This window comes from Fundulus heteroclitus, chromosome 21, assembly GCF_011125445.2.
Source record: "Fundulus heteroclitus isolate FHET01 chromosome 21, MU-UCD_Fhet_4.1, whole genome shotgun sequence".
Classification (NCBI taxonomy): Eukaryota; Metazoa; Chordata; class Actinopteri; order Cyprinodontiformes; family Fundulidae; genus Fundulus; species Fundulus heteroclitus.
The window spans coordinates 33,865,721-33,889,832 of record NC_046381.1 but is presented as its reverse complement, the minus strand read 5'-3'; the positions used below and the strand labels follow the sequence as shown (position 1 = coordinate 33,889,832).

Below are 24,112 nucleotides of genomic sequence, written 5' to 3'. Positions count from 1 at the left end.
TCTAAAAGCCGAGGAACAGAATAGTCCTGGGCTACAAAGCGGTGAAGTTGATAGAAGTTCCAAATCTCAGTCTGGATGTCCTTTCCATGCATAGGACATTTTCTCCAGGTATTCCATTTTCCTTGCACAGCCAAAACATTCCTGATGGTTTTATGATTTGTTTTTAAATGACCCAATGTGTGAGTGTATGAATGGTTGTTCAGCTGACGTAGGCATGGGTAGAGCAGGGGTCCCCAACCATCTGGGCTCCACCGAACAAATTTCTTGTCCCGGATGATTCTATGGACCGTGGAAGACGGATGTTTTTCACATTTCTCCATATTTCAAAAAAAAGAAAAAAACAAAAGCAACTGGACTTGTTTTCCGTATTTGAAGACGTTTCGCTTCCTCTCCTGAAAGCTTTCTCAATTCAAAAAGTCTGGAGTAATGATGAGTAACAAGCTTTATACCTTTACCTAACAAAGGCCTTGTAATGGCTTAGATAACATGCAAATTAATCGAAACAGGTCCACCCCTTAGTAATGGGCGGTCGTTAAAGCCATTAAGCCAGCAGAATGGACCGAAACTGGTCCACTCCTCTGTAACGAGGAGTCATTAGGGTTGTTATTGGCTTGGCTTGAAGGAACAATGTTCCTTATGCTGGTGAAGATTCTCAGTCATCCAGGTCATGGTCATTCCAAAAAAAGTAAAAAACAAAGCAACTGGACTTGTTTTCCAGACTTGGGTCATTTAAAAACAAACGTCTTCAACTACGGAAAACAAGTCCAGTTGCTTTGTTTTTTACTTTTTTTTGGAACAATGTTCCTTCAAGCCAGTAGTTTTCAACTACGGAAAACAAGTCCAGTTGCTTTTGTTTTTTACTTTTTTTGGAATGACCATGACCTGGATGACTGAGAATCTTCACCAGCACATTTCTCCATGCAGCCACAAAAGCAAGAACATACCGTTGGGCCGGATCGGACGCTTCCTCCTCCTCACGTTCTTCTCTTCCTGCTCTCTATTACCTCCATATCCTATTCTGGCACTAATCAAGCGCACTAGATTTTTAGAAATGCAACGCCTAGCTTCCCCTTCCTAAACTTTTTGCTACAGAATACCAGTCAGGTGGCTGAGAAAGGCTCCTAAATTTTTCTTTGCTAACAAGGAAGAAAAGTTCAGATGTTTGGAAACGTATCCTGCAAACAAAACAGGGAGTCATGACTTGGAAATTAAAGCAATGCCACTCATTGCTCTTCTTTAGATTGCACTGCCTTCAAACTTCAGTTGTAACAGAAGAATCCAGTGACAAACTATGAAAAACAAGAGCTTAAACACACAGGCAGGGTTACAGAATGACAAAGGAACCAGATTTGCTAGTCAGAGGAGATGAGGGACAGCTGTGGCAGAATGAGAGCAAGGAAGCTGAGGGAAGGAGAGTAGTTAACACAAGAGGAACTTCACAAGACAACAAAATCTACAAACCAGGGGGAAAAAGGACTAATGCTGACATAAGACAATAAACAAGAACACAAAGAGAACGGAACGCAAGAAATAAGTGAGGAACTAAACCTAAGGGCACGAATAAAGATGGCATGACCTTACTGACACGAATGAACATAAATAAATGAAATAAATAATAATAAATAATAAATATAATAATAATAAATTATCAAAATTCAAACAACAGGACTACAATGACTTTGTTGGGATGTTTGTTCTATTTTTAAGGTTAAATGTCAAAATCGAATTAACAATGGAGTTTTAACGATAACATTATAACTGCAACACCTAAAATTTGATAATTAAAGCTATTTAAACATGTATCTACAGCTATATATAAAAAATATTCCAGTAACTGTTGCAGTTGTGTTTTAAATATATATAATAAAATTGCTACACCATGTCATGTATTTCAGTTTCCATGTTTATAACACTGTCTGCTGGGACTGGCTTCCAGACCATCCATGACCCAGAGCAAAACTGAGTGGTTGCTGAAAATGATTGACTGAGGCAATTTCCCAAACAAATAGCAGAGTCCGTATCCTCACCCGATCCAGCGAAATTCTGTGTTTAACCAACACATTTGGCATTTGATTACATTTCTCACAAGAGGCCATTTTTCTTCTCCTCCTTCCTTTTTCTGATGCCTTGTTTTACATTTCAGGAAATACAAATGTAACATGTGGGTTAAAGATGTTTTCAGTCTTAATTGTATTACTAATGTGAAATCCTCTGACGAATACAAGGGAATCTACAGAAAACCTATTTTGATTTTGAAAGAGCAGTCCATAAATTTCTCCACTGAGGCCACAGAGAGACTTATCATTACAAAAGTGGTCGACATTTCTTTTCTTCTTACCATTCTCTTGTCTCTGCGTTGGAAGTCGTAGTCCAGTTTCTCTGTGGGAGGCCATGTGTACAGTATGCTAGAGAGAGAAAAGCCTCCGCCTGATTGTGGCGCCATGCCCCAAGTCCACTATACAAGCATGCATCAGTGAAGCCACCGTGTCGACACGTACAGACAATATGAGTTTTGTCTGTTCGTGTCACAAAGTTTGTGTGCGTCTGGTTCATGATTGTCGTGAAAAAAGCATTGTTTGCAGGCTGCTCTGCTACTCGGATAATATGCGGTCCTACAACTTTGTGTGCATTCTGTGTTTGGGAAATTATGGTCACTTGCTGTTTCAGGAAGGCAAACTAAGGCAGTAAATAAAAATCCAACATAACTACTAAAATCACAATGAATAGAAGCTAAATAAATCAAAAACAAAAAACAAGTCTAACAGATAAACTACTAAAATAATAGAGAACAGAAAACTAACTAGTGACAATAATCTACAGATAAACATTACTGAAAATGTGCCGAACAGACTACAAAAAAAACAAAAAATCAAACCCCTGGAGAGCCTGACAACTATAATATCCTGGCATCATCTGAAATCCTAATAGATTCATTATTTGTTTCTAGATATAAATCTGACTTAATACATATAAGCCTGCATTTGGTTATAAAGTCCCATCTTTCTCCTGCTTACACCTTGCTGCTTTCACCTACCGCACTATGCTTGCTGCTAAACAAACGTTAATATGCTTACTCTCTGTTTTAATGTGATTTATAGATAACTGACCCACAACATTTTGCTTAAATCTGGTTCTAGTTAATCATGTGTGAAGAAAACACATGGAAGAAGTAATCTCTGCTTCTTGGACTTGATTTGATTTGAACACTGAACAACTAGTGTTTCAGCCGCTATTTGTGCAACCATCTCAAGATGATGGCAATATTTGAGTCATATGATGTGAGGAAAAGGTAGGGAGAAGGTCACATGACACAGAGATGTGAAGCAAAAGCAGAATCTTTCTTTAATTTATGAACTGTTCTTTGTTCACACTGCTCACTGAGGATGCTGCTGATAAAATCACAGGAAAAAAATAAAATCAGGACCCCGAGCTAATACCTGGGATCAGACTAGGACATCCCTAACTAGCATCAGTGTTTCGATCAGAGAAGAAATCTGAGAAGAATAAAGAGGTGGAATTATTGACGGGATTTTGACCTGAATAGAACCAGGACGCCCTGACAGATGGTGCCGGGATGTCCGTCCTAACGCCGGTGGCGGTTAAAGTTTTCAGTGTTAAGAATGATACAGAGAGGGGATTTCCCCCCCAAGCTTCACATTGATTTTACATGTACTGTATTTCGCATAAAGAGCATGACAGCATCTTTGTAGGAGACGTGATTGTATCATTACTTTTTAATGTCCATATGAAAATGAAATCTCAGTTCAAGGTGGAAGCTCGAGGCTATTTTGGATAAACCCTCAGCTTTAAAAAAAACCAACACAAAGTCAGTCAGTTACTGTAAAGCTGACCTGAAAAAGAAAAGCTGAACAACTCCAGGGCCTGATGGTGAGAGATGCTTTTATGTGAATACTTTTTTTTCTTTTCCTGCGAGCTTCTACATCACCTTAAGGAAAAACAGCAAGATCTGTTGCCATTTTCTCCCACATCTCCAAAACAAAATTATTGGTAGCAACTGCTACCATTGGTTGCCAATTGATACATTTCAGTAAATATGTTATACAGAAGAATCTAATTCACGGTAAAAGGTTTTACCCTTGAGGGTCCATTTCCTTGTGCTCATACTGCGTCCCTCGGAGACACAAGTAGAAGGCGGTGACATGACAAATATCCCCAAAAAGAAGACTAAAAAAAAAAACTAACAGTGAATGAAAAGATAGAAAAGAAAATAGAACCAAAGTTTCAGCGGTCTATTCAAAAAAAGAAATCAATAACATAAAAGTAATGAAGGGCCTCAGATTGCTACATTTGGTTTAAAGGCAATGTAAAAGCCTTAGAGAAAAAAAAAATTAAAAATTTGATGCACATCGGGATACACTGCCTTGCTAAACTTTATGTATCAGGAGTTCTGCAAAAAACGTCCAGGGATCCAAGAGGGGTTGAAGGAAGAAGCGCCTTTTATTTCAATATAACCACTCAGGTACGTGTTTCAGCATGTGTTGCTGTTAAGGACGACTGGAGGTGTAAAGTTAGAGGAGAGGTCAGACAATTACTGCTGATTGGAGTGATCCATGAAGTGGAAACTGAGAAGTCCACACCGGGTCTAAAAACTTAAAAAAAAAAAAAAAAAAAAAAAGTAGTTTGCATCTTGAATTAATCCCTGCTCTGAGGGAAACCGGTGATTCTGGAGGAAGAGTTTACATTCAGTTCACAGCAACTCCAGCGCAGCCCTAAATCATCCACAGCTGGTCTTCTCCTCGCTGTTTGGAATCAAATCTTTTGTTTTTTACGGCGAGAGAAAAGGCGCCAGGTCATTCCTCCCTGCACCGCATCCATGTGCTCATTATAAATAACTAGCTGGTTTGCACGCAGGAATAATAAACGGGAGGATGGGGGGGGGGGGGGGGTCATTAAGGGTAACCACTCATATTCAAAGTTAATGATATGAAACCTTGTTTATGTCCTATGAAGTGTTTTTAATCATTGAGGAAATGAGATGCATTACAAGGAGAGAGGACGTTGCATTAATTCCAGGTCTAGATTTGTCGCCTCAAATTAAAGCCGAGCGGTTACGATAAGGAAAGATGGCGGAGTATGCAGATTAGCCGAAGAAAAATGCAAATGGGGAGGCTGGGCGCTGGTATTTTTTCCCATGGAGGTCAAATTACAGGAAAAGGCCGAGAGGCACTGAGCTTCTACCCCCACCTCACTTGCCAACCTCTGTGCTGATTTCAAATGCCATCCTCCCCGTGTTGCGCTCTCCATTTTCCCCACATCTTTTCCAAAGCGCACTCCCCTGTCACTGGGTTTCAGCTGCAATTACTTTTAGTATCACTTCTCAGTGAGAAGTCAACTTCCCTGGAGCCTTCCTATCAGAACCTATTACAGCGGGGGTGCTGGCTAAAGTTAAGTGGCGTGACCTGTGGGGCGGATGGGGCGGGCAGGGGGGGGGGTGTAAATGTTGGGCTAATTTGTAGAACATTTGAATAAGAGGATGAGGATTGGACTTTTTTTGGGTGGTGGTGGTGGTGGTGGGTGGGTTATGATACAACACAAGAGAAAATGTTTTAGAAGCATCGTTTCAAGAAGACCGCCGAGACACTTCACACCGTTACAGCCGTGTGTTTACGTGTGAATATTTACCGCTGCTGCTACAGGCCGGTTAGCCGGATTCATTCAGTTGAGCGGGTCGGTCCCGTCCCTCACTTTTTCACCCTTCATTCACCTCTTACCGCCCTCTGGGCCAAATCCATAACCCCATGAATGGCTGCATGACCACACAGGCTGACAGAAAAAAAAAAAAAAAAAAAAAAGCTGCAGCTGAGGTAGGGCTTCAGAAGAAAGTGAGGAGCGATCCAGGCGGCTAATTCAAGGAGAATCATCTGTGTGTGTGTGTGTGTGTGTGTGTGTGTGAGAGAGAAAGACAGGGAGAGTTCTTAGGTGCAGTCTTGTGCAATCTCTTTGCCCCGGGTCACACATATGTAGTTGTGCACCTACGTGCCGAGTCAGCCACCCATCTCTCTGATTGATGAGATGAGTGGTTGCATCTCTTAAAACCCAGTACACCTGGGATCCTTATGCAATCCATTGAAGGCTTTTTTTTTTTTTTTCCACCTCGGCATAGATAAACATTAGGAGTGAATGAAAGAATTCATAAAGTTTTTTTCAGCATGAAACAAAACATGAAAACTTGCTCTTGCCAATAAACCCTCAGCGATAAACCGTGGAATGAAGACGAGCAATTTGAGCACACGTCTAAATCTTTTTATTACGGTTGTAATGACGCATCAGATGGCATGAATAGCTCTGATGGATAAACTAATACTACTAAATGAATACACTCACTTTTATTTCCACTTGTGCCGATTAAGCTATTGTTTCCCTACGCAGGTGACGTCACAGAGGTAAGCCACAGGGTCAGTCTGGATTTGTCCGATGTTTTATGAAAATCACAGCTTTTCCCAAGACCCATATAGGTTATGCACGCAGACTAATAAATCATCTTGGATGCCGTAAATCTAAAGAGCAATAAAGATTCAACTAGGTCTGAACTGTCATAAAACATTGTCCTGTAAATACGCAGATATTCATAATACTCCTGAGAACGGCTGTATTTACTCTCCAACTACAGTAAATGTATACACGCTGCCTTTCTGAGTAACACATGTCCGGGTCAGACCCAACTACTCTCCAGGAAATGCCTCTATCCCTACTTGCTGTTATTCCTATATTTTAATCATGTAAAGCACTTTGCATTGTCTCTGTACTGAATGGTGCTATATAAATAAATTTTCCTTGCCTTACCTTGCCTTGCCTTGCCTCAACACAACACGGCCAGAATCTGTTGTCTCTGATGGAGACAGAGTCAAAAGGCAATGTTGTGATTTATGGACCAGAGGCGTGTAGGAATTTATTTATTTATTTAAATTAAAACTCATAATAAACCTTCTCCGTTTTATTTAAGAAGCCAAGCCCTTATTTATTCCATACACTATTGTTAACACTCAACTTCAGGGGAAAGGTTTTGGCTGAAACCCAACGTGATTCAGACCTATAGACTGGGATGTCAAAGATGTCTGTTTATTTCACCACAGTTAGATGACAGCTTTAAGCAAAGATTTTGTCAAGAATGTACAGACTGACCAAATTTGCTTTTATGTGTTTAGTATTTATTTATTTGTTAGCTTTTCAACAGCGTCACATAATGTGGGCTTTATGGTGTACATAGCAGTGTTCTGATGAAGAATCATCCATCCATCCATCCATCCATCCATCCATCCATCCATCCATCCAGAGGTAACAGGGTCTAGGAGGCAAACCCATTAACCTCTCCTCTATTCTTTTCTTCTGGTGTTCTCCAGCGTGCTACAGAGGGGCATCATGATCAGATGTCTGAACCACCTTGTGTCCAGGATCCATCCATCCATCCATCCATCCATCCATTTTCTGAACTGCTTTATCCCTCATGGGGTCGCGGGGGTTGCTGGTGCCTATCTCCAGCGTGTCCAGGATCTCATTCTTTCATTCACAAAGTAAATTGAGAACTTCCAATTTTTTTATTTTTTTTGACTGAAATGCTGAACAGTTGCCCTGATGCTACAGATTGCATCCTGGAGAGTGCAAACAGGGCTCATGTCAAGCTCCATTATCTAACTTTAAGTAATTGCTCAATCTATCTTTGTCTTTCTCAAGCAGTCTTAGACCCTAAACTTAGTTGCAGTTCTGACAAAATTATGACTTTGCAAAGATTCCATTACATAAGAAATTTTGCAGGTGCAGTCCCAGCATGCAACACGACCCTCACTCTAAATGTTGCAACGTTGATCAGGTTTTACTATATATTCCCTGTAACACTTCTCATCACATGCCCCCGCTCGTGTTGTGTATAAGCCATGATAAGAACAGAGCTGGCATTGATTTATCTAAAGCAGTGGACGGGAATGGCATTGTTCCCTACGTGTCCTTTGTGTGGCATTTGGAAACACTTTGAAAGCTCTTTTTTTTATTTACATTTTAAACCTAACATCTGGTAAACAAAGCACTGATGGAAAAAAAACTCCCCTACAAATAGTCCAGGCTTTAACCTTAGTCAGCACACAATTTGCCAAGAATAAACTGTTTTAAATTTAACACAGATGTCTATATATGTATATATAATCTTTGCTCTGCAGAGCTCACAATCGTCTTCACATATCACCAACATGCGTGCGCTCACACGTACTAAAAGCACGGACCTACTTTTCTCCTCCATGTCTACAAAAATAAGTTCAGTAAAGAGCATATTGTAAAGGAACACATGTAACCCCCCCTCCTGTCCCCTCGTGCCCTTCACTGCGGCATCCTTGCTCAAGCACTCATATAATTGCAGTAGACAATCAGATGCCATCTTTATGGGCGCATGGTACAACTGTCACAACGCGTAAGAGCGCGATAAAGCGTGGTCGATAAGTCCTGTCAAAGAAGCTTATGACATGTTAACGCTCCCCTCACCACCGAGCGGTGTTGATTGTTCCACTGAATCAGTCAGCGAGAGACGGCGGGCTCTCTTCCGAGCAGATGTCGCGGCTGATGCTTCTCCCCCGGCCCCGCGTTGTTAATAAGAATTAGGAAGGATGGTGGCGGCTGTCTGTTTGTGGCTGCGTAGGTGGAGCGGGGGGGGGGCGGTGCATCTAATATTGTTAGTAAACTTATCTTGACAAAGGTGTTGCGAGATGATGAAGAGGTGAAGGCTAAATGGCGCCGGGAAGAATCCTAATGTCTTTAGCACAGCATCGCCGGCGCGTCGCGCAGTCCGACTCTTCGTTGAAGTTGTGGGGGAATAAAGTGCTTTGTATTCAATTAAATCCTGACTTTGTGAACTGGCACAGCGCTATTAGTTTCTGCTCCCTCTAAATGGAAATGGAAGTGGCTTGCAGGGAAAAGGGGAAAAGCATTGCCTGTTTTTCTCAGACTTGCTTTTTGTTGCGGGCTACAGGAAGGCCCGTTTAGCACTGGGTCCATTCCTGACCCGTCAGCAGGCAAAATATGTTCGCAGGAAGGGAGATATTAACTTAATTCAGTGACAACATGATAATCAGCTAAGATTATCCACTGTTAACATACAATGAGCCATTCAGAAACTGGAATTCATCACATTTGGTGTATTCTATCTTTTTAACACTACTTTTTTATGTTAGCTATATGGTTCAAGTGACTGTTTGCTTCTCTTTCCATTTCTGTTTACCTAAAGGTTAGGCGCTTAGCAGTATGTATAAACTCCACCTATTTGGAGCCCAGTTTTAAAGAATGGTGTGTAAATGACGCAGCATCTATTATCAGCAAGCCACAGCTATAAAGCATGCATGATGGGAACTTGAGTTGCTATATCTAAGCAAAGCCTTTCTTTAAAAAAAATAGTCATCAGTAGATGACAACAGGCTACTGTCACCTGCACTAATGCAAAGATAACTAGAACATCATATCTAACAGAGGAGACTTTATTCTTGGCATTAATAATGTATAAAAAAGACATATTCCTCAAGTAGAGGAGATTAAATATCTCAGGGTCTTGTTCACAAGTGAGGGGAGAATGGAGCACATCGACAGATCGGTGCAGCTGCTGCGGCGCCGATTCGTTGGGGGCGGCGAGAGCTGAACCGCAAGGCAAAGCTCTTGATTTACCGATCACTGTAGCGTTCTACGACCTATGGTCATGAAATGTGGGCCACGACTGAACAAATGAGATCTCAGAAACGAGCGGGGAACATGAGCTTCCTCCGCAGGGTGGCCGGGTTCTCCCTTAGAGATAAGGCGAGGAGCTTGGGCGTCCAGGAGGGGCTCGGAGTAGAGCCGCTGCTCCTCCACATCGAGAGGAATCAGCTGAGGCAGTTTGAGAATTTGCTTCCTGGACGCCTCCCTTGGAAGCCCAGGGGACAGCTAAGGACACGCTGGAGAGACGATGTCTCTGTGCTGGCCTGCGTTTCCCCCAGAGGAGCTGGATGAGGTGCTCAAAGAGATGAAGGTGTGGGCATCTCTGCTGAGTCTGCTGACCCACACCCCGGTCCCGGGTAAGCAGAAGCTAATCAGTACGGCATATTTACAAATATCAGAATAATAATAATAATAATAATAATAATAATAATAAAACTTAGCAAAAGATTCCTTCACGCAAAAAAAGCATCAAGTATTAAATGTAGATGTAAATAATGTAGATTATGAGAAAGACTCAAACACTAAAGCTATTCAGCACCAGTTTTTTGTCCTTCTGTACAATTTCCCAGATTCTCTGAAACTTTTTTATGAAGGATCACAAAGTTGCTTTTTTAGTTTGAAAACCAGTATGTTAGATTTTTGAGCTATTTGATCAAACAGTCAAGTAGATGTTTTTAAAATTGATGACATGTGCCCTTCCTTTCTAAGATGCTTAAAAAAAAAAAAATCATGCAAAATATTTTTGCCCCAGTCCAAGTCGTTTAAAATGTATCTCTTGCAACGATTTTGTTAAACATGAAGTTATCAGGTTTTCTGACGATCACTACACCTTCTTGACCTCTTCCCCCTCCGCTCGGCGCGCAACAAGCTAAACCGCCCTTCGCTTGGCCGGTGGCTTGGCTAACAACCAGCTGCCATAGTGGTCAGGACCTAAATGAGCTGAGCCAGGGCTTCTGCAGACGGCCGCCCCTGCAGAGCGCTTTTCCCTTTCGCCCCTTCAGATGCTGGTTGCGGAGGTCGCCTTTTATTCGTGCCCCTGTGCCGGTTTCCTGCTGTGGCCTCGTGACTTAGTCTGGCTCTGCCTTCAGTCAGGTTTCATCAGCGGGGAAGCCGACTGTGTGAGGATCTCACAAAGGCGTCTGGGACTGTGCCAACAGGACGAAGCAAGGAGAAGTTTGAAAAGTTTCAAGCTGGCTGCATAAAACTGTTGGGAGCTCTGAGAGTGGACTCCATATTCTGAAACCAGAATTGACCGAAATGATCCAAAACCTTGAAAAAAAACAAAAAAAAAACAGACCTTTTTAAATGAGATTTTAACCAAGTGATAAACAGCACATGCTGGGCTTTTGTTTCTATTAAACATAGAAATCTAAAACCTGGGGCATAGCTGTAGCCAGTTTTACTCTTTAACACCTAAATAAAATCCACTCCAACAGACTGCCTTCAGAAGTCGGTAAAACATGTCAGCGTATAATTCAATCTCAATATAAAGCTTGATTTATAATGAGATTGTGGACTAGGTAACTTCTAAAGGTAGGTGGGTGTACTGGACTTTGTTTAGGGGTATCACAGGAAAGGGGGTCTACAATAAATGGATGCCTCACTTTAGTGTTGTGTATAAAACTAAATACACACTGCAAAAACTGATCTAAAAATAAGTGAAATGTTCTTAAAGTTAGTGTTTTAATCCTTGATTTGAGCAGGAAAATAAGATTATCTGCCAACGGAATGAGTATTTTGAGCCCTAAAATAAGATAATTAGACCTCCTACACTTAAAATAAGATGGAGATGAATTGTTCCTATTTTAAGTGCAAACATCTTATTCCATTGGCAAATCATCTTATTTACCTGCTTAAATCAAGGACAAATACACTCATTTTAAAGAATACTTTACCTATTTCTAGTTTCGTTTTTTGCAGTGCACCATCCTTCGCCTAAAAATATAGTCTATTACTTTGCATATTATCACATAAAACACAAGGTTTGTATTGGTAATGTGACAAAACGGGCAAAAGGTCAAGGAGTGTCAATACTTTTGCCTGTCCTGTTTATCTCAAGTTTAACCTTTTTGCACCATGCTTGGTTTCATGATTATATTTAAGTCCACGTTGCAAAATGTAAACGCTCCTCTCTGCTCTAAACGATTGATTTTAAGGATTGTGGGTGTCCATAACATTAACCCCGCGTGGGGCGCGCGGCTACGGCATCGCCACAAACCGAGGAATTTAAAACCCGGCCATCGTCCGGATCTCGTTTTTTTGCGGGCAAAGCTTCATTCACACCTCTGTGCGGTGAGCGGTGGCGCGCTCGCCCGGAAAGATGACTTCCAAAAGAATGTTAACATAACCCGGGAGGACAAGGCCTTCTTTAGTGCACAAGACGGCGGCACAGACGGCCCCGGCCGGTCACAAGGCCCGCTCACAACACTTCAAGCTGTTTTTATCCTTCGCGTCTACTTTGTAACACTTTGCAACCGGCACGCAGCGAGGCATCTAACGCAGCTTCAGTGAACGGCGGCTCTGTCTTCTGGCTGGTTCATGGCGAAACAACATTTTCCTTTTTAAAGTAAACGCCGAGCGGTCGGGCAGAGGAGTCAGAGGTCAGGGGCTCCGTGTATTTCTGATTTACTGGCACGGGATGAAAATGATGCTGACATCAGACAAAAGGAAAACGCTTGGAGCAATAATTTTAATATGCAGAGCCTGCGAGCGGGGGGGGGGCAAAGAAAAAGACACCGGCTTAAGCGGTGAGCAGGAAAGAGTTAAGGAAAAATACTCCGACAGATTTCAATCTTTCAAAAAAGGTCGGACTAATCAGTAAAAGCCGTTACTCTAATCGTACCTCGATTGTGTTTCTCATTACCTCCGCCATGTAAACACACCGGCTCCACGACGGGGCCTGTTAATGGTGCTAATAGCGAGCGTCCAGCCAGCAGCGGTCAGGCTTTAGGAGGCACGGATCATTGTTCACTTGTCACGAAAAAGATCCCTCGGCCTCTGGGTGCTCTTTTCCTGTGTGGCCTCCATCCTTTTCGTCGCACACGCCGCTCGCTCGCTCTCTCTCTCTCTCTCGCTGCCTCTCTTCGTCCTTCTCTCTCCAGCAGCCCCCCCTGTGGGAGCGTGAGGGTGAAATGACACACAGTGGCTGACTGTCGCCCAGGGGGCTCGGGTTCTGGCCTTGGCTGGCTGGATCTGTGTGGCAGCTGGTGAGCCCGCTGCCCTCTCTGTGGCCTGCAGCATCAACAGTGGTGGTAGTGGGACTGATTGGAGCCTCACTCTGATCTCCGACTCTAGGGCTGACGTTTAACTGCTCGCTGCTGCCCACACAACTGGTGGCGAGGAAGTGGAACGGAGAGCAGGGGTGGGGAGGGTGGTGGGGGGGCATTGAACACAGACACACATGCAGAGAAACTACAGAAAAATAAAAAAATACACCAATGTGCTAAGAAATTTAATGAGATAAAACTCCACAGTTAGAACAGCATGGGTTTATAACATTAATCCAGCGACCGCACCAAGCAGGAGCTTGAGACGCAACGCGCTGCCAGTCGAGTCCTTCTACCTAGAATTCCAGCGGCAGCAGGTTCAAGGCTCAGATTTAACAAAGATTCAACATTTACAACCAGCAAAGCTAGCAGCACTGCCCTGCATACAATTTTCCCTTTTAAAAACGACGGCGTCAAAAAACAAACAAAGCTTAAAACGCTGCGATCGAGTCACATCGCTGCTGTCAGAAACGTAGGCGGGTTAAGACACCAGAATTTTTATAGTGCTTTAAAGACTGAGTTACTGACTAGTTATCAAAAACAGACGTTGCTTTACCACTGAACTATTTCTACGCTCAACAACTAATCGGTGCGGACACATTACTGACACTGAAGCACGAATGAGAGGAGAGCGATATGGCTTTGTGACTCTAATTTGATACATGTTGTATTTTAGGAGATCCGTTGTCCTGGTCTGGTCAGAAGACTGGAAGAGTTGTACCGAGCGAGGCTGGGAGGAGGAGGAGGAGGAGGAAGAGGAGGAGGAGGATGTCCGGTCCTAGTGGTGTCGGCTGGTGTAAAGTCTGTTCCTGAGCACGACTACTGGAGGGAGGTGGTGTCGGACCCCCGGGTGGTGCTGGATGTGGTCGAACCACCGCGCCACGTTCACGTACTGCTCCTTCTCCTGCACGGCCAAGTCCAGCTGCCAGAGAGGAGGCACAGAAAACAAGAGAGACGCACATTTACATTTTAAACAAACAAACTTATCTGACATCAGCAGAAAATATATAACCTGCAGCTGCTATGGATTATTTATGAATCTGAAATCAAGACTATTTTCATTCTAAACCATACATGTTTAAACGTTTGCTTTACAATATTCTTAAGTCTCTTTATGTACTTTAGTTTTGACCTATTAAATTGTTTTGGAAATGTATTGATTTAATTTTTATAGCTTTATAGGCTGAGAGAGAGCCAGAGTAAAATGTGTTTCACGCTATTTGTTTTTTCCTGCGACGTGTATGAGAACAAAAAGTTTTAATTTAACTTTATTTTATATAATCCCTGATGTCCAAAAAAACAACACACTCTGCCAGATCAACCATGATTTTGATCAAATGGTTTTGGGAATGACTTAAAACTATAAAAAGGTAAAATTTCCCTTCTCTAAAAATGTTCATTATATAAAAGTTTACCAATTTTTTTTTAAATTAAGTCTATGTCTGCTAGTCTTCCTCAGATGGAACAGCTTAAGTAGAAGTAGAAGCTACCTGAGGATATTTGGGACATTCCTGCAGGTATTTCCTGCTGCAATAAGCTTTGGTTGTGTTTCCTGGCAGCTGATTGGACCTGAACTACAACCACAGCCTTTGCTGCTGCTGCTGTAACACAAACCTTCTCAGAGCCGCCTTTGTTTTTCCTTTCGCCATTCAGAGAAAATAGGCAAACTCAACACATCCAAACATTCAGCCTGGAACCCTGTTAGCACCAGTCAGGTTCAATGTTTGCGTAAACTTGTTTTTCCTGAACTGAACATCGGCACAGGCCGAGGTCAAGGGTCGGGCCGGCTGACCCGCTGTCCCTGAGGTTAACAGCCACACTGACAGCAAATCAAAGTGACGCTCGTCTGCCTGGTGGCGGGGGCCAAACTTCCATCTCCGCCACAACCGCTGACATCTCTCAACATGTGATCCCTCCCCTCCCTGAGTCTCGTTCTGCCGCTCCCGTTTCTGAACTCGCTTTTCTTTTATCCTGTAAGGCGGAACAAACTTACTTGTCTCTGGTCTGAGGCTAAAGCCATCACTTTATGCCACATCACTTTATCTGTTTGAAGGGAGCTGAAAATGTGTTTAGAATCCGTGTGTTCATTGCCAGCTTGTCCTCGATGCCCTTTGGCCATATGACTGCTCTAATTGTGTGTTATATACGATGACAAATTGATAATTAGAGTTGTGGTTTGACAAAAGTGAGGGATGATAGGAGCTAAATTGGAAGGAAAAAGAGATGGATGCCTTAACTCTGAGTACATGGCTATAAGACCTCTCCAGGACACAACACATCCATTAAATTCCCTCAGAAATATACCTTTCAGAATCGCATTGGAACAACTAAAGTTGGCTTAAAAGTTTTTCTCTATCAAAACGATAAATTTAAAATAAACCCAAATTTTTATTAGCTTTAGGAGTGACAGACTGAGAGGGAAAATTACAATAAAGAAGAAACATGTGCAGGGCTTTGCAAAAGCACTCATATTTTGTTAACAGCTTTCATTTTAGCTGGCTATCCCTAATTAATACCAAATGCAACCACCTGTATTTAAAGTGAAGGATACATGTGTGACGATAAACCAGCACATCATCCCCAAGGCAACACACAGTGGTGGCTACATCATGCTGCGGGGATCAGGGCGGCACAGTAACAGAAAATACATTTTTAAATCTAATGCTGCTGCTGAAAATAGGCGTGAAGATTTGGATTAGACACAACTCTATATTTTCAGACGCTTTTCTTTGTTTACCATTAAAAAAAACAGCCCTACCAAGAATTTGCATTTCAGCCACTATACGAACTGGACACTGAGAGCAGTTAGAGTCCATCCACCAGATTAAACATTTTGATTCACAAAATGTGAATGCCTGACACTTGAAACAATATCGCACACAAGCAGTCCTCTGCAACTGTGCAGGCACTGATAATGTGATGAGACCTGCGACTCGGTATATTGTGCAGCTCTAGTTGAAATGCTTTCCTGTAGCGTGGCCAGGAAAACTAGGCAAAGTTGATGGGAAGATGGATGGCTATGTTTGTCTATCACATTCAATCTCAATTAAAACACATTTTGTGGTTATAGAGTGTCAAAAAACCTTTGATTTCTGTTGTAAGGCCTGTAAAAGCTAAAGAAAGCACTTACTACAATGGCGTGTATTCCATAGTACATGAGAACATCAGCAAGGGTAAACTGGTTCCCTGCCAGGTAGACTTTGTCTTGCAGGTAGAGGTTGAGGTCCTGAAAGAGGAAAATTACCAAACACAACACAACATATGCAAATTAGGCCTCAAAATATGATAATTTATGCATTATGGTAAACATTTCTGTGTAAACACACTAGTCTTCACATGACAGATGAAATCACTCCATGAATCACTAATGAAGCTCACCCTATTTTGACTTTCAGCTTCATCTCAGTCCTAAATTCAGCTCCGCATATCATTACATTTAATCCAATATTGTTCAGGAAAAAGTTTCTTTCATGCGGAGCTGTCATCATATTTTTGCATTACGTGTAGCTCCTTTAAACACGTCAAAGGTGCCAAACAGCAGGTTCATTAACCTATAAATGTGTAGGTGCACAGGGGCCGTAGCTTACTGCGTGTCTGTGATGAGAATAGAAATAATCTGCGACCTGAGGGGCTCCGCCGTCTCTCATCATGGCTGGAGACTTGGCGCAGATGCTCAACAAAAAAAACTGTATTTGCTCCTCAGCGAAACGACTACAAATCTAATGAAGACGCTTTGAAACTGGGTGGCCTTTCAGTGCGTTTCTCAGCTATCGCCCCGTGTCTGCAAAGTGGCGCGTGGAAGTGCTGGTCCCAGGGGACGGGGACCGTCTTTAGCGCTTGTACGCTGCACAAAGGGAGGACTTTCCACACACACTTCCAGAAGCATCTCGGGGGCAAATGGAGTTATTGTGCGGGAAGAGTGGGTGATGCCAAACAAGGCATGAAGGCTGCAGACTTCCTCCCCTTCAAGAATCAGATCCTTGCTTTCCCTTGCCTACAGCCATGGAGCTAAAGCCCAGTCGTGCATCAGAGGAGGGGAGGCTCTTCTAGTAACCCCCCCCCCCCCCAACACATGGAGCTCCAACCTGGGTTCTCTACCTACCACTTTCTTAACTGGGCCTCCAACTTTACTCAATCTAAAGCTGCATTTAGACCTCGGTTCTACTGCAGAAGCATAAAATAACCTATAAAGCTAAACACTAAGAATCTTTTGAGAAAACCATTTTTACTAAAGGCTTTACCCATTAATTAAGCAAAGATTTTTTTTAGCACACTTCAAAAAATCTGAACATTTAACTAACAACACTGTCAAATAATTTATGACATTCAATATAACAGAGACATTTAGAATGATCTATTCCTTGTGCAGTTTACCATACAGATAAGGGAAAAACATCTGTTGCCACCATAATTCAATAACGGTTTCCTTTGATAGGAACCCTACTGGGATGCTTACATTTTCCAAGGGCCACAGATTTCATGCAACCAATAACTTTGATGTCTCGTGCAGATTTAACCAGCAAACTTAAAATATTCCCTTGTTCACAATGATGACTAACAGACGTGAACACATTTATTTGCACCTCTGGTAAAAACTGATAAAGAAAAAAAGATCTTCTATTGTGGTAATATAATTAAAATCCAGCATTTTACTGGGAAAGATTTATTTATTAGAGGAAAATTAAATCTTTGCACAAGACTTAATTGCAAATAAGATCACAGTTGGTCAACTATATTATTTCACAAGTTTAGAGAAAGAGTTGTGTTTGATGGAGTTAGGGTTTGGATTAGGCTTTTGATCCTCCACGAACTAAACTGCACATTCGGTGCTTTTTCTCAAATTCACCTAGGGCTTGGGCAATAAATCGATTTAATAGATTAATTTGAATTTACTATTTTTTAACATTTTATTTTTGAAAAAAGAAAAATTTGGCAGGGCTGCCATCTTGTTTTACAGGCGTGTTTCACAGTTTGTATTCAGTTGCACTTTGAATTCAGGTCAAACTCCCAGATAAATTGCTTGAAATAAAAGTTTTTAAGCTTTTAAAGTTTAAAAAAAAAACAATTCTTTAGTTTCTCTTTGTGAAATTAAAAGGAGGGAAAAAAACAACAACCGATAAATCAGATTTGGTATAATAAAATCAGAGATTCTTTTTAAGCCATATCGCCCAGCCCTATATTCAGCCTTTGCTTCACACCAAACCCACCAGGTTAGTTTAATCTGACCAAAGCACGCTGTTCCCAGATAAAGTCTAGAGTTCAGTGAGCTGTTTTACTTTGTTTACTGCAAGATATAATGTTATTTTTCTTGCATTCGTTCCAAAACACCACTTGGCATGAAAATATAATTTGATACATTTTAACTTGGTGACCTCTTGATGCCAATCTTTGATCTGATTCTTTAACCGTGAACTTTGGGGACTTTTTTGACCTCATTTACTGTTCTGCTGACTGTCTGTGTGGAAAGATAATTATGAGTCCTTATCCAGTCTAGTGCCCAGTGGCTAAATAAATCTGTCTTCTTCTTCACGTCATATTTACACTCCAGGGATGCAGGAAGTTATGGATTAATAATTAGATGTTCCCACAAACAAAAAAAAAAACTAAACTAAACTAAAAACTAATCAGCTTAACAAGTATGGATAAAAAAAGCTTAATGGAACTATAAATTATACCAAGAACTATGTAAGTGGGATCTTTGTTCAAACTACTTTTAATCCATGGGACTTTTTTTCTCCTCGCTAGATGCAAGTAAGTCTAAAAGAAAAAAATTCTAATATCATGAAAAGTTTAATACGTTTTGCCAATCATTTCAGAATGTGAAACTTGTATATTACAGATTCATTACACATGGAGTGAAATATTTCAAGCTAGGGCTGGACGATATAGGAAAAAAAACATTGATAAAATAGAAATCTTATTGATCGATATCGACAATTATCAAATAATTCAAAATGTATATTTTAAGTGCAGCCCTGGCTGTTTTATGCTGTTGCTTAATGACCTATTTTTAGATAAAGAACACATTAACATTGAATTCAAACTTAACCAACTTTTTACAAAACAGCAAGTTTTTAAAAAAAAAAAAAAAAAAAAAAAAGAACATGTGCTCTTTGAACTCTTTGAAGGGGCGAAGCTTGGTGATGGATAATTCCTGGTTCTCTGTTTGTAATAACTGTGGTATTAACCTACATATGCTAGAATGCAAAACTACTGAACTTTTAATTGACCATATTTTTTTTCTAGCGCACAACATGCTTATCGATCAATGTATACTGTTATTGAATGATCTTACGGGCCTATTTCAAGCCTTTATTTCTTGTAATACTGATTATTGCGGTTTACAGATAATGAAAACCCTAAATTAAGTGTCTCAGAAAATTTGAATGTTGTAGAAAATTATATGTCACAATCTGAACATCCAATTAACATAAAACCCCGGCAAACTTTCCTGAGCCTCTGAACGGCCTCTCAGTCGGGTCATTAGGTAACACAATCCTGGGGATGACTGCTGACTGCACCGATATCCAGAAGGCAGCCACTGACACAGCCATTGAGGGGAAGCCACAAAAGGTCATTGCTAAAAAAGCTGGCTGTTCAGAATGCTGGATCCAAGAATAGTCATAAAAAGTTGGGTGGAAGGAAAACATGTAGTAGGAAAAGGTGAAGCAGCAACAAGGATAACTGCAACATTAAGAGGACTGTGAAGCAAAATCCATTTAGGAATATGGGGGAGATGGACGGCGGCTGGAGTGAGCGCATCAGGAGTCACTACACACAGGGTGAAGGGTGAAGAACCCTTCACATGGGCTAAACATGTCTTACCTGGGCTATAGAGAAAAAGCACTGGAGACTTGTGTCTCTTCTAGTTCGTGGATCATAAAAGAAATGGTAGTTGTCTGCAGCAGTAGAAAATCACCCAGACGTGGGTAAAGGTGAAGTTCCCAGACTAAATAATAGGATGCCGTTTTAAAAAAACACGCGTTTCTCAAAAGGTTTAACAGATGTTGCACGTCTACTTAAAAAAAAAAAAAAAAACTCAGCAAGGCTCTGAAAGCATGAATTTCTTATTTACAACCCCGGGAGTGGAAGTCTAAGAGATCCTGCTGTTGACACTTTTGTATCTCTGAATAATTTAATGGGAGACGACTGAAGCGCTTGAAAGGAGAGAGTTAAGGATGCGGCTGAAGCAGCAGGACAGGACAGGGGGGGGCCACCGGGCACCAGAGCCGAGCTGCTCAGGGCGACTTCCTCCTGTAAGTGGCGCCATTAAAATATTTAAAGGCCTGTCCAGATAACATGCTGCAACACAGCATGACTCCTCAGCCGTGCCACAACAGCGTGCAGCGCTGTGAAGAGCACGCACACACACACACACACACACACACACACACACGCGCGCACAGAGGCTTCACACTGACAGGACGGTGCCAAGAGGCGCCTAGCGTCCAGCACCAGAGTGGCTGACGATCCGTTTCATGCTGACTGGCGTCAGGCACATTAAAGCAGTCTTCTCTGTCGTGTGGGGCCATGTCACTGAAGGGCCATTCAGCAGCCCTTTACTTCCAGCCGCTTGTGTCTTAACAAGGCAAACACACACAAATATAGGCGTGTGGATCCGAATAGTGTAAGAGTTAAATATTTGTTTAAGGAGCAGTTAAAAAAGAATAAATAAGAATGTGGCCATTTTTATGTGACGCTGGTAGGATCAACTTTTTTTCAGATTAAGGTCAGAGTTAACAGGATTATGATCTGGGAGGACAAATACATTCAGATCTTAAAGAGTGGTTTCTTGAATGTGACGTCCTACCTTCAGGATGCTCCTGGTGTCCTCCTTGGCGTGGCCGTCAAGCTTGGTCACCCTGTACTCCAGCCACTGCTGCACCACGGCCCTGCCTTCCGCGCCGTCCCCCAGCAGCTCCGGGCGCTTGGCCTCCTTGGCCAGGTGACAGGCGATGGTGACCAGCCCCACCAGCGGGGGAGCGTTGTTGTTCTGCAGCACGGGCACCTGAACAGGAGAGGTGTGACACAACGGAGCGGGAGAGCGAGAGGGATTTCGGTGAAACCGGGTTCTGACACAGTATTCATGCCAATCTGGCCACATTTTCAAAAAAAAACATTTTTTTTATTAATTTTTTTTTTTTTTTTTCTAATCTTGTTCAGTCAATTTTAGAGCCACAAATACAGAATCTTAATTTTGGATTTATGGCAGAAACTGCAACCGTGATCAACTTTAAACATGGGCTCTGCAAAAAAAAAAAGCAGAAACTGGGAGATAGATGATGGATGCAGGAATGAAGTGGTGATTTTTTTTTTAACATACTTATCCAGACCTCCCTGACTCCATCATCATCAGCAGTAGCAGCAGCAGCAACAGTGGGAGTCCACACCCACTTTAAAGTGCTGTAAATCCACAGTCAGCTCCCAGCTAGCACACAGCTGACTGACTCCACCCCCCTACACACGCAGCATGCTGCTCCTTTCACACAGCTTCCATGTTGAAATAAGAGACCTGGGCTTAACCGCTGATACTAGAATATTCTCCGGCATTAAATAAGACCCGAAGCCCTAATATGAGGAGGAAAACATGGAACCGACGCTACGTTTCTATTCAGCCCACATGCTTAGCTTGTTAGCATGTCATTGATAGTCAACGTGCAGCTGTTTGCCGGCGGCCATTCAGAAAAAAACGTCCACTCGCCACCATAAACGGGCGGGAAAACAGATTAGAGTCGACGTATTACCTTCTTATCCCCCTGTGTGCTATACTTGTTCGGCTTTTTCAGGCCCAAATATTTCTCCAGCGATGCTAACTCCCGTAACGCCATGTTTCCGAGAGCGCAGAAGCAATGCAGAGAGAGCGGCGGATGTGATTGGATGAAAATCTCAGGTCCCGCCTCCCCGGTGTTTGACTGACAGGACGTTTAGCCAATTAAAACGTTCAGGCTGCTTGCGCGTCTCTATCATTTTATTGCATCAGTAAATAATGTTAAAAGATAAATGTTATTGCTAATATTACCAAGTTTGCGTGAAACAAACACGCGGGTAAATTAGATTTGATTTATTTCGGAATTAATCTAATGTAAGTATTGATTAGATATTAAATGCAAAACATAACAAATAAATAAGCTTATTCTTGAATAGTGAATGTATTTTTCAACGTCACCTGTAATGAGGCCAAATGTAAAACGTAAGAGATAAAAAACAAAAACACAATTACTAAAATGTATCATTATTTTAGCCATATTTCAAAGGGAATCTTACTTTATTAGGGGTTTATTAAATCTGCATTAAATGATGCACGGTTTATTTATGGAGCATCCACAGTAAATGTTATCTCAAGGCATTGGAGAAGACAAACAGGAATAATTTTTATTATTTTATTAATATTTATATCTAGTTTTATAGAACTTTGATCTTCCCAATGCGGTCCATTCATATATATCAGATATCAGTTCAGCTGTAAATAGTCCATCAGCAGTGTGTACTGGACTCATGGACAACCAACTCTGTGCTGCCAGCTCAGAGCATAACTGTAAAGATTCTCAGCTCAAGATATGCACAGACTAACAGTGGAGGGTCTGAAGTTACATTTCCCAGCGCTGCTGCACAGTCCCCCAGTTTTGCAAGCCTGTCTGGTTCTGTTGTGCATCCTTTGGCGTTATGTGTGCCATGTCGGTTTGGATCTGCACTGTGCCTGTGTGATTTCCCCGTAATGAAATGTCACCTGTCAGTCAAAACCTAGTTTACTAACTATGCACCATCCAGGTGGATGTGTGAGTATGTGTCCACGGGTTTCCGAGTGATGGCTGAGCGAAGGTTACACTTCTGTCTTGAACTCTTAGCAGATCTTTCTTGTAAAGATTCACCTTAACTACAAGATTTTAGATCATGTAATCAGCCTCAAAGAAAGTGGGTCAGTGGTCGTTTTTGATTTTATTGCATTTTAGTGGGTAATAACATACAAAAAAAAAAACATATTTACAAACAGGACTCCAACAAGCTCATTTTCAACTCAGTCCAAAGTAATAATTACCCATACAGTACTTTGAAAAAAGTATCAATTACCCTTAAATCTTTTGATACCTTTGTTGTTCTACCACACGTTTCTGTACATTTAATTGTTTTCTGAATGAAAGTAATGCATAGCTGTGAGGTGGAAGGAAAAGGATGTACGTACTCATACACACCATCACAACTTTAAAACATGGTGGTACCATCATGCTGTGGGTATGTTTTTCTTCAGGTATTCCTGAAGGTCATCCTGTTGGAGGAGGCAAAATTTAAGCATAGTGAATGATTGTAATCACAAAACCAGGACCACATTGGAATGGTTTAGCCTCTTAAGAACTGATCATTTTAGTCTAAACATAGGCTATTCGATGTCTGAGAATGATCAGTTTCTCATCAAACATATACATTTTTCTTTCGCCTGCCAGACCTGGAAATTAAACAATTGTTTAAACATATGTTTGAAGAGAAACTGATCTTTTTCAGCCTTTTGTCAGTTGTCTAAAAGCCTATGTTTGGACTCAAGTTCTCGGGTCTTTAGCGGTTAGATCAGGGGTCTTCAACCTTTTTCAGTCTGGGACCCACAGCAGAAAGATGACATCATGAGAAAAAAACATTATATAGAAATGTTAAAGCAACATCTTTAGATATCAGTCCCAAGGTTAAAGCTGGAGCACAAGCAATGGACCACTGACCCTAAGCAAAACCCCAAATAGGTTAAAAACTGGTTTTAGGTCAACAAAATCAATGTATAATGTAAAGAAATTGACTATACATGCATTTAATCATGTGATTAACTTAAACAGGTGAGTAAGAAGAATATGCTATTCGTTATCTGTCACCAGGTATCTTATTTTCCATGTAACCACAAATAACAGAGTGCGTTTACAAGCCTGGGGGTTAAGGGGCTGGACAGGGGGGAGAAGGTCTCAGGCAGCGGAGTCGAGACTAAATCTCACGACCCCCCCGCAGTACCTTCACGACTCTCCTAAGGGTTGCGACCCCCACGCTGAAGACCTCTGGCTTAGATCAAAGCATGTTCATGTGTTAGAATGACTCAGCAAAAGTGAAGCCAATTGAGAACCTGCGGCAAACGTTGAATATTTATGTTGACAGAACCTCCAAACTGCTAGAGCTATTTCACA

The 24,112-nt window shown here is 41.7% G+C and overlaps 1 protein-coding gene across 1 annotated transcript; it reads right to left on the bottom strand.

Moving 5' to 3' along the window:
* Positions 1-13,125: 13,125 nt before the first annotated feature.
* On the bottom strand, positions 13,126-21,832 carry eef1e1 (eukaryotic translation elongation factor 1 epsilon 1). The gene is made up of 4 exons (XM_012863939.3): positions 21,701-21,832; positions 20,767-20,964; positions 16,087-16,182; positions 13,126-13,878 (listed from the first exon to the last, which is right to left on the bottom strand). The coding sequence occupies exons 1-4, from the start codon at positions 21,782-21,784 to the stop codon at positions 13,735-13,737; spliced, it is 522 nt and encodes a 173-aa protein (XP_012719393.1). The 5' UTR covers positions 21,785-21,832; the 3' UTR covers positions 13,126-13,734.
* Between the last annotated feature and the right edge of the window lie 2,280 nt (positions 21,833-24,112).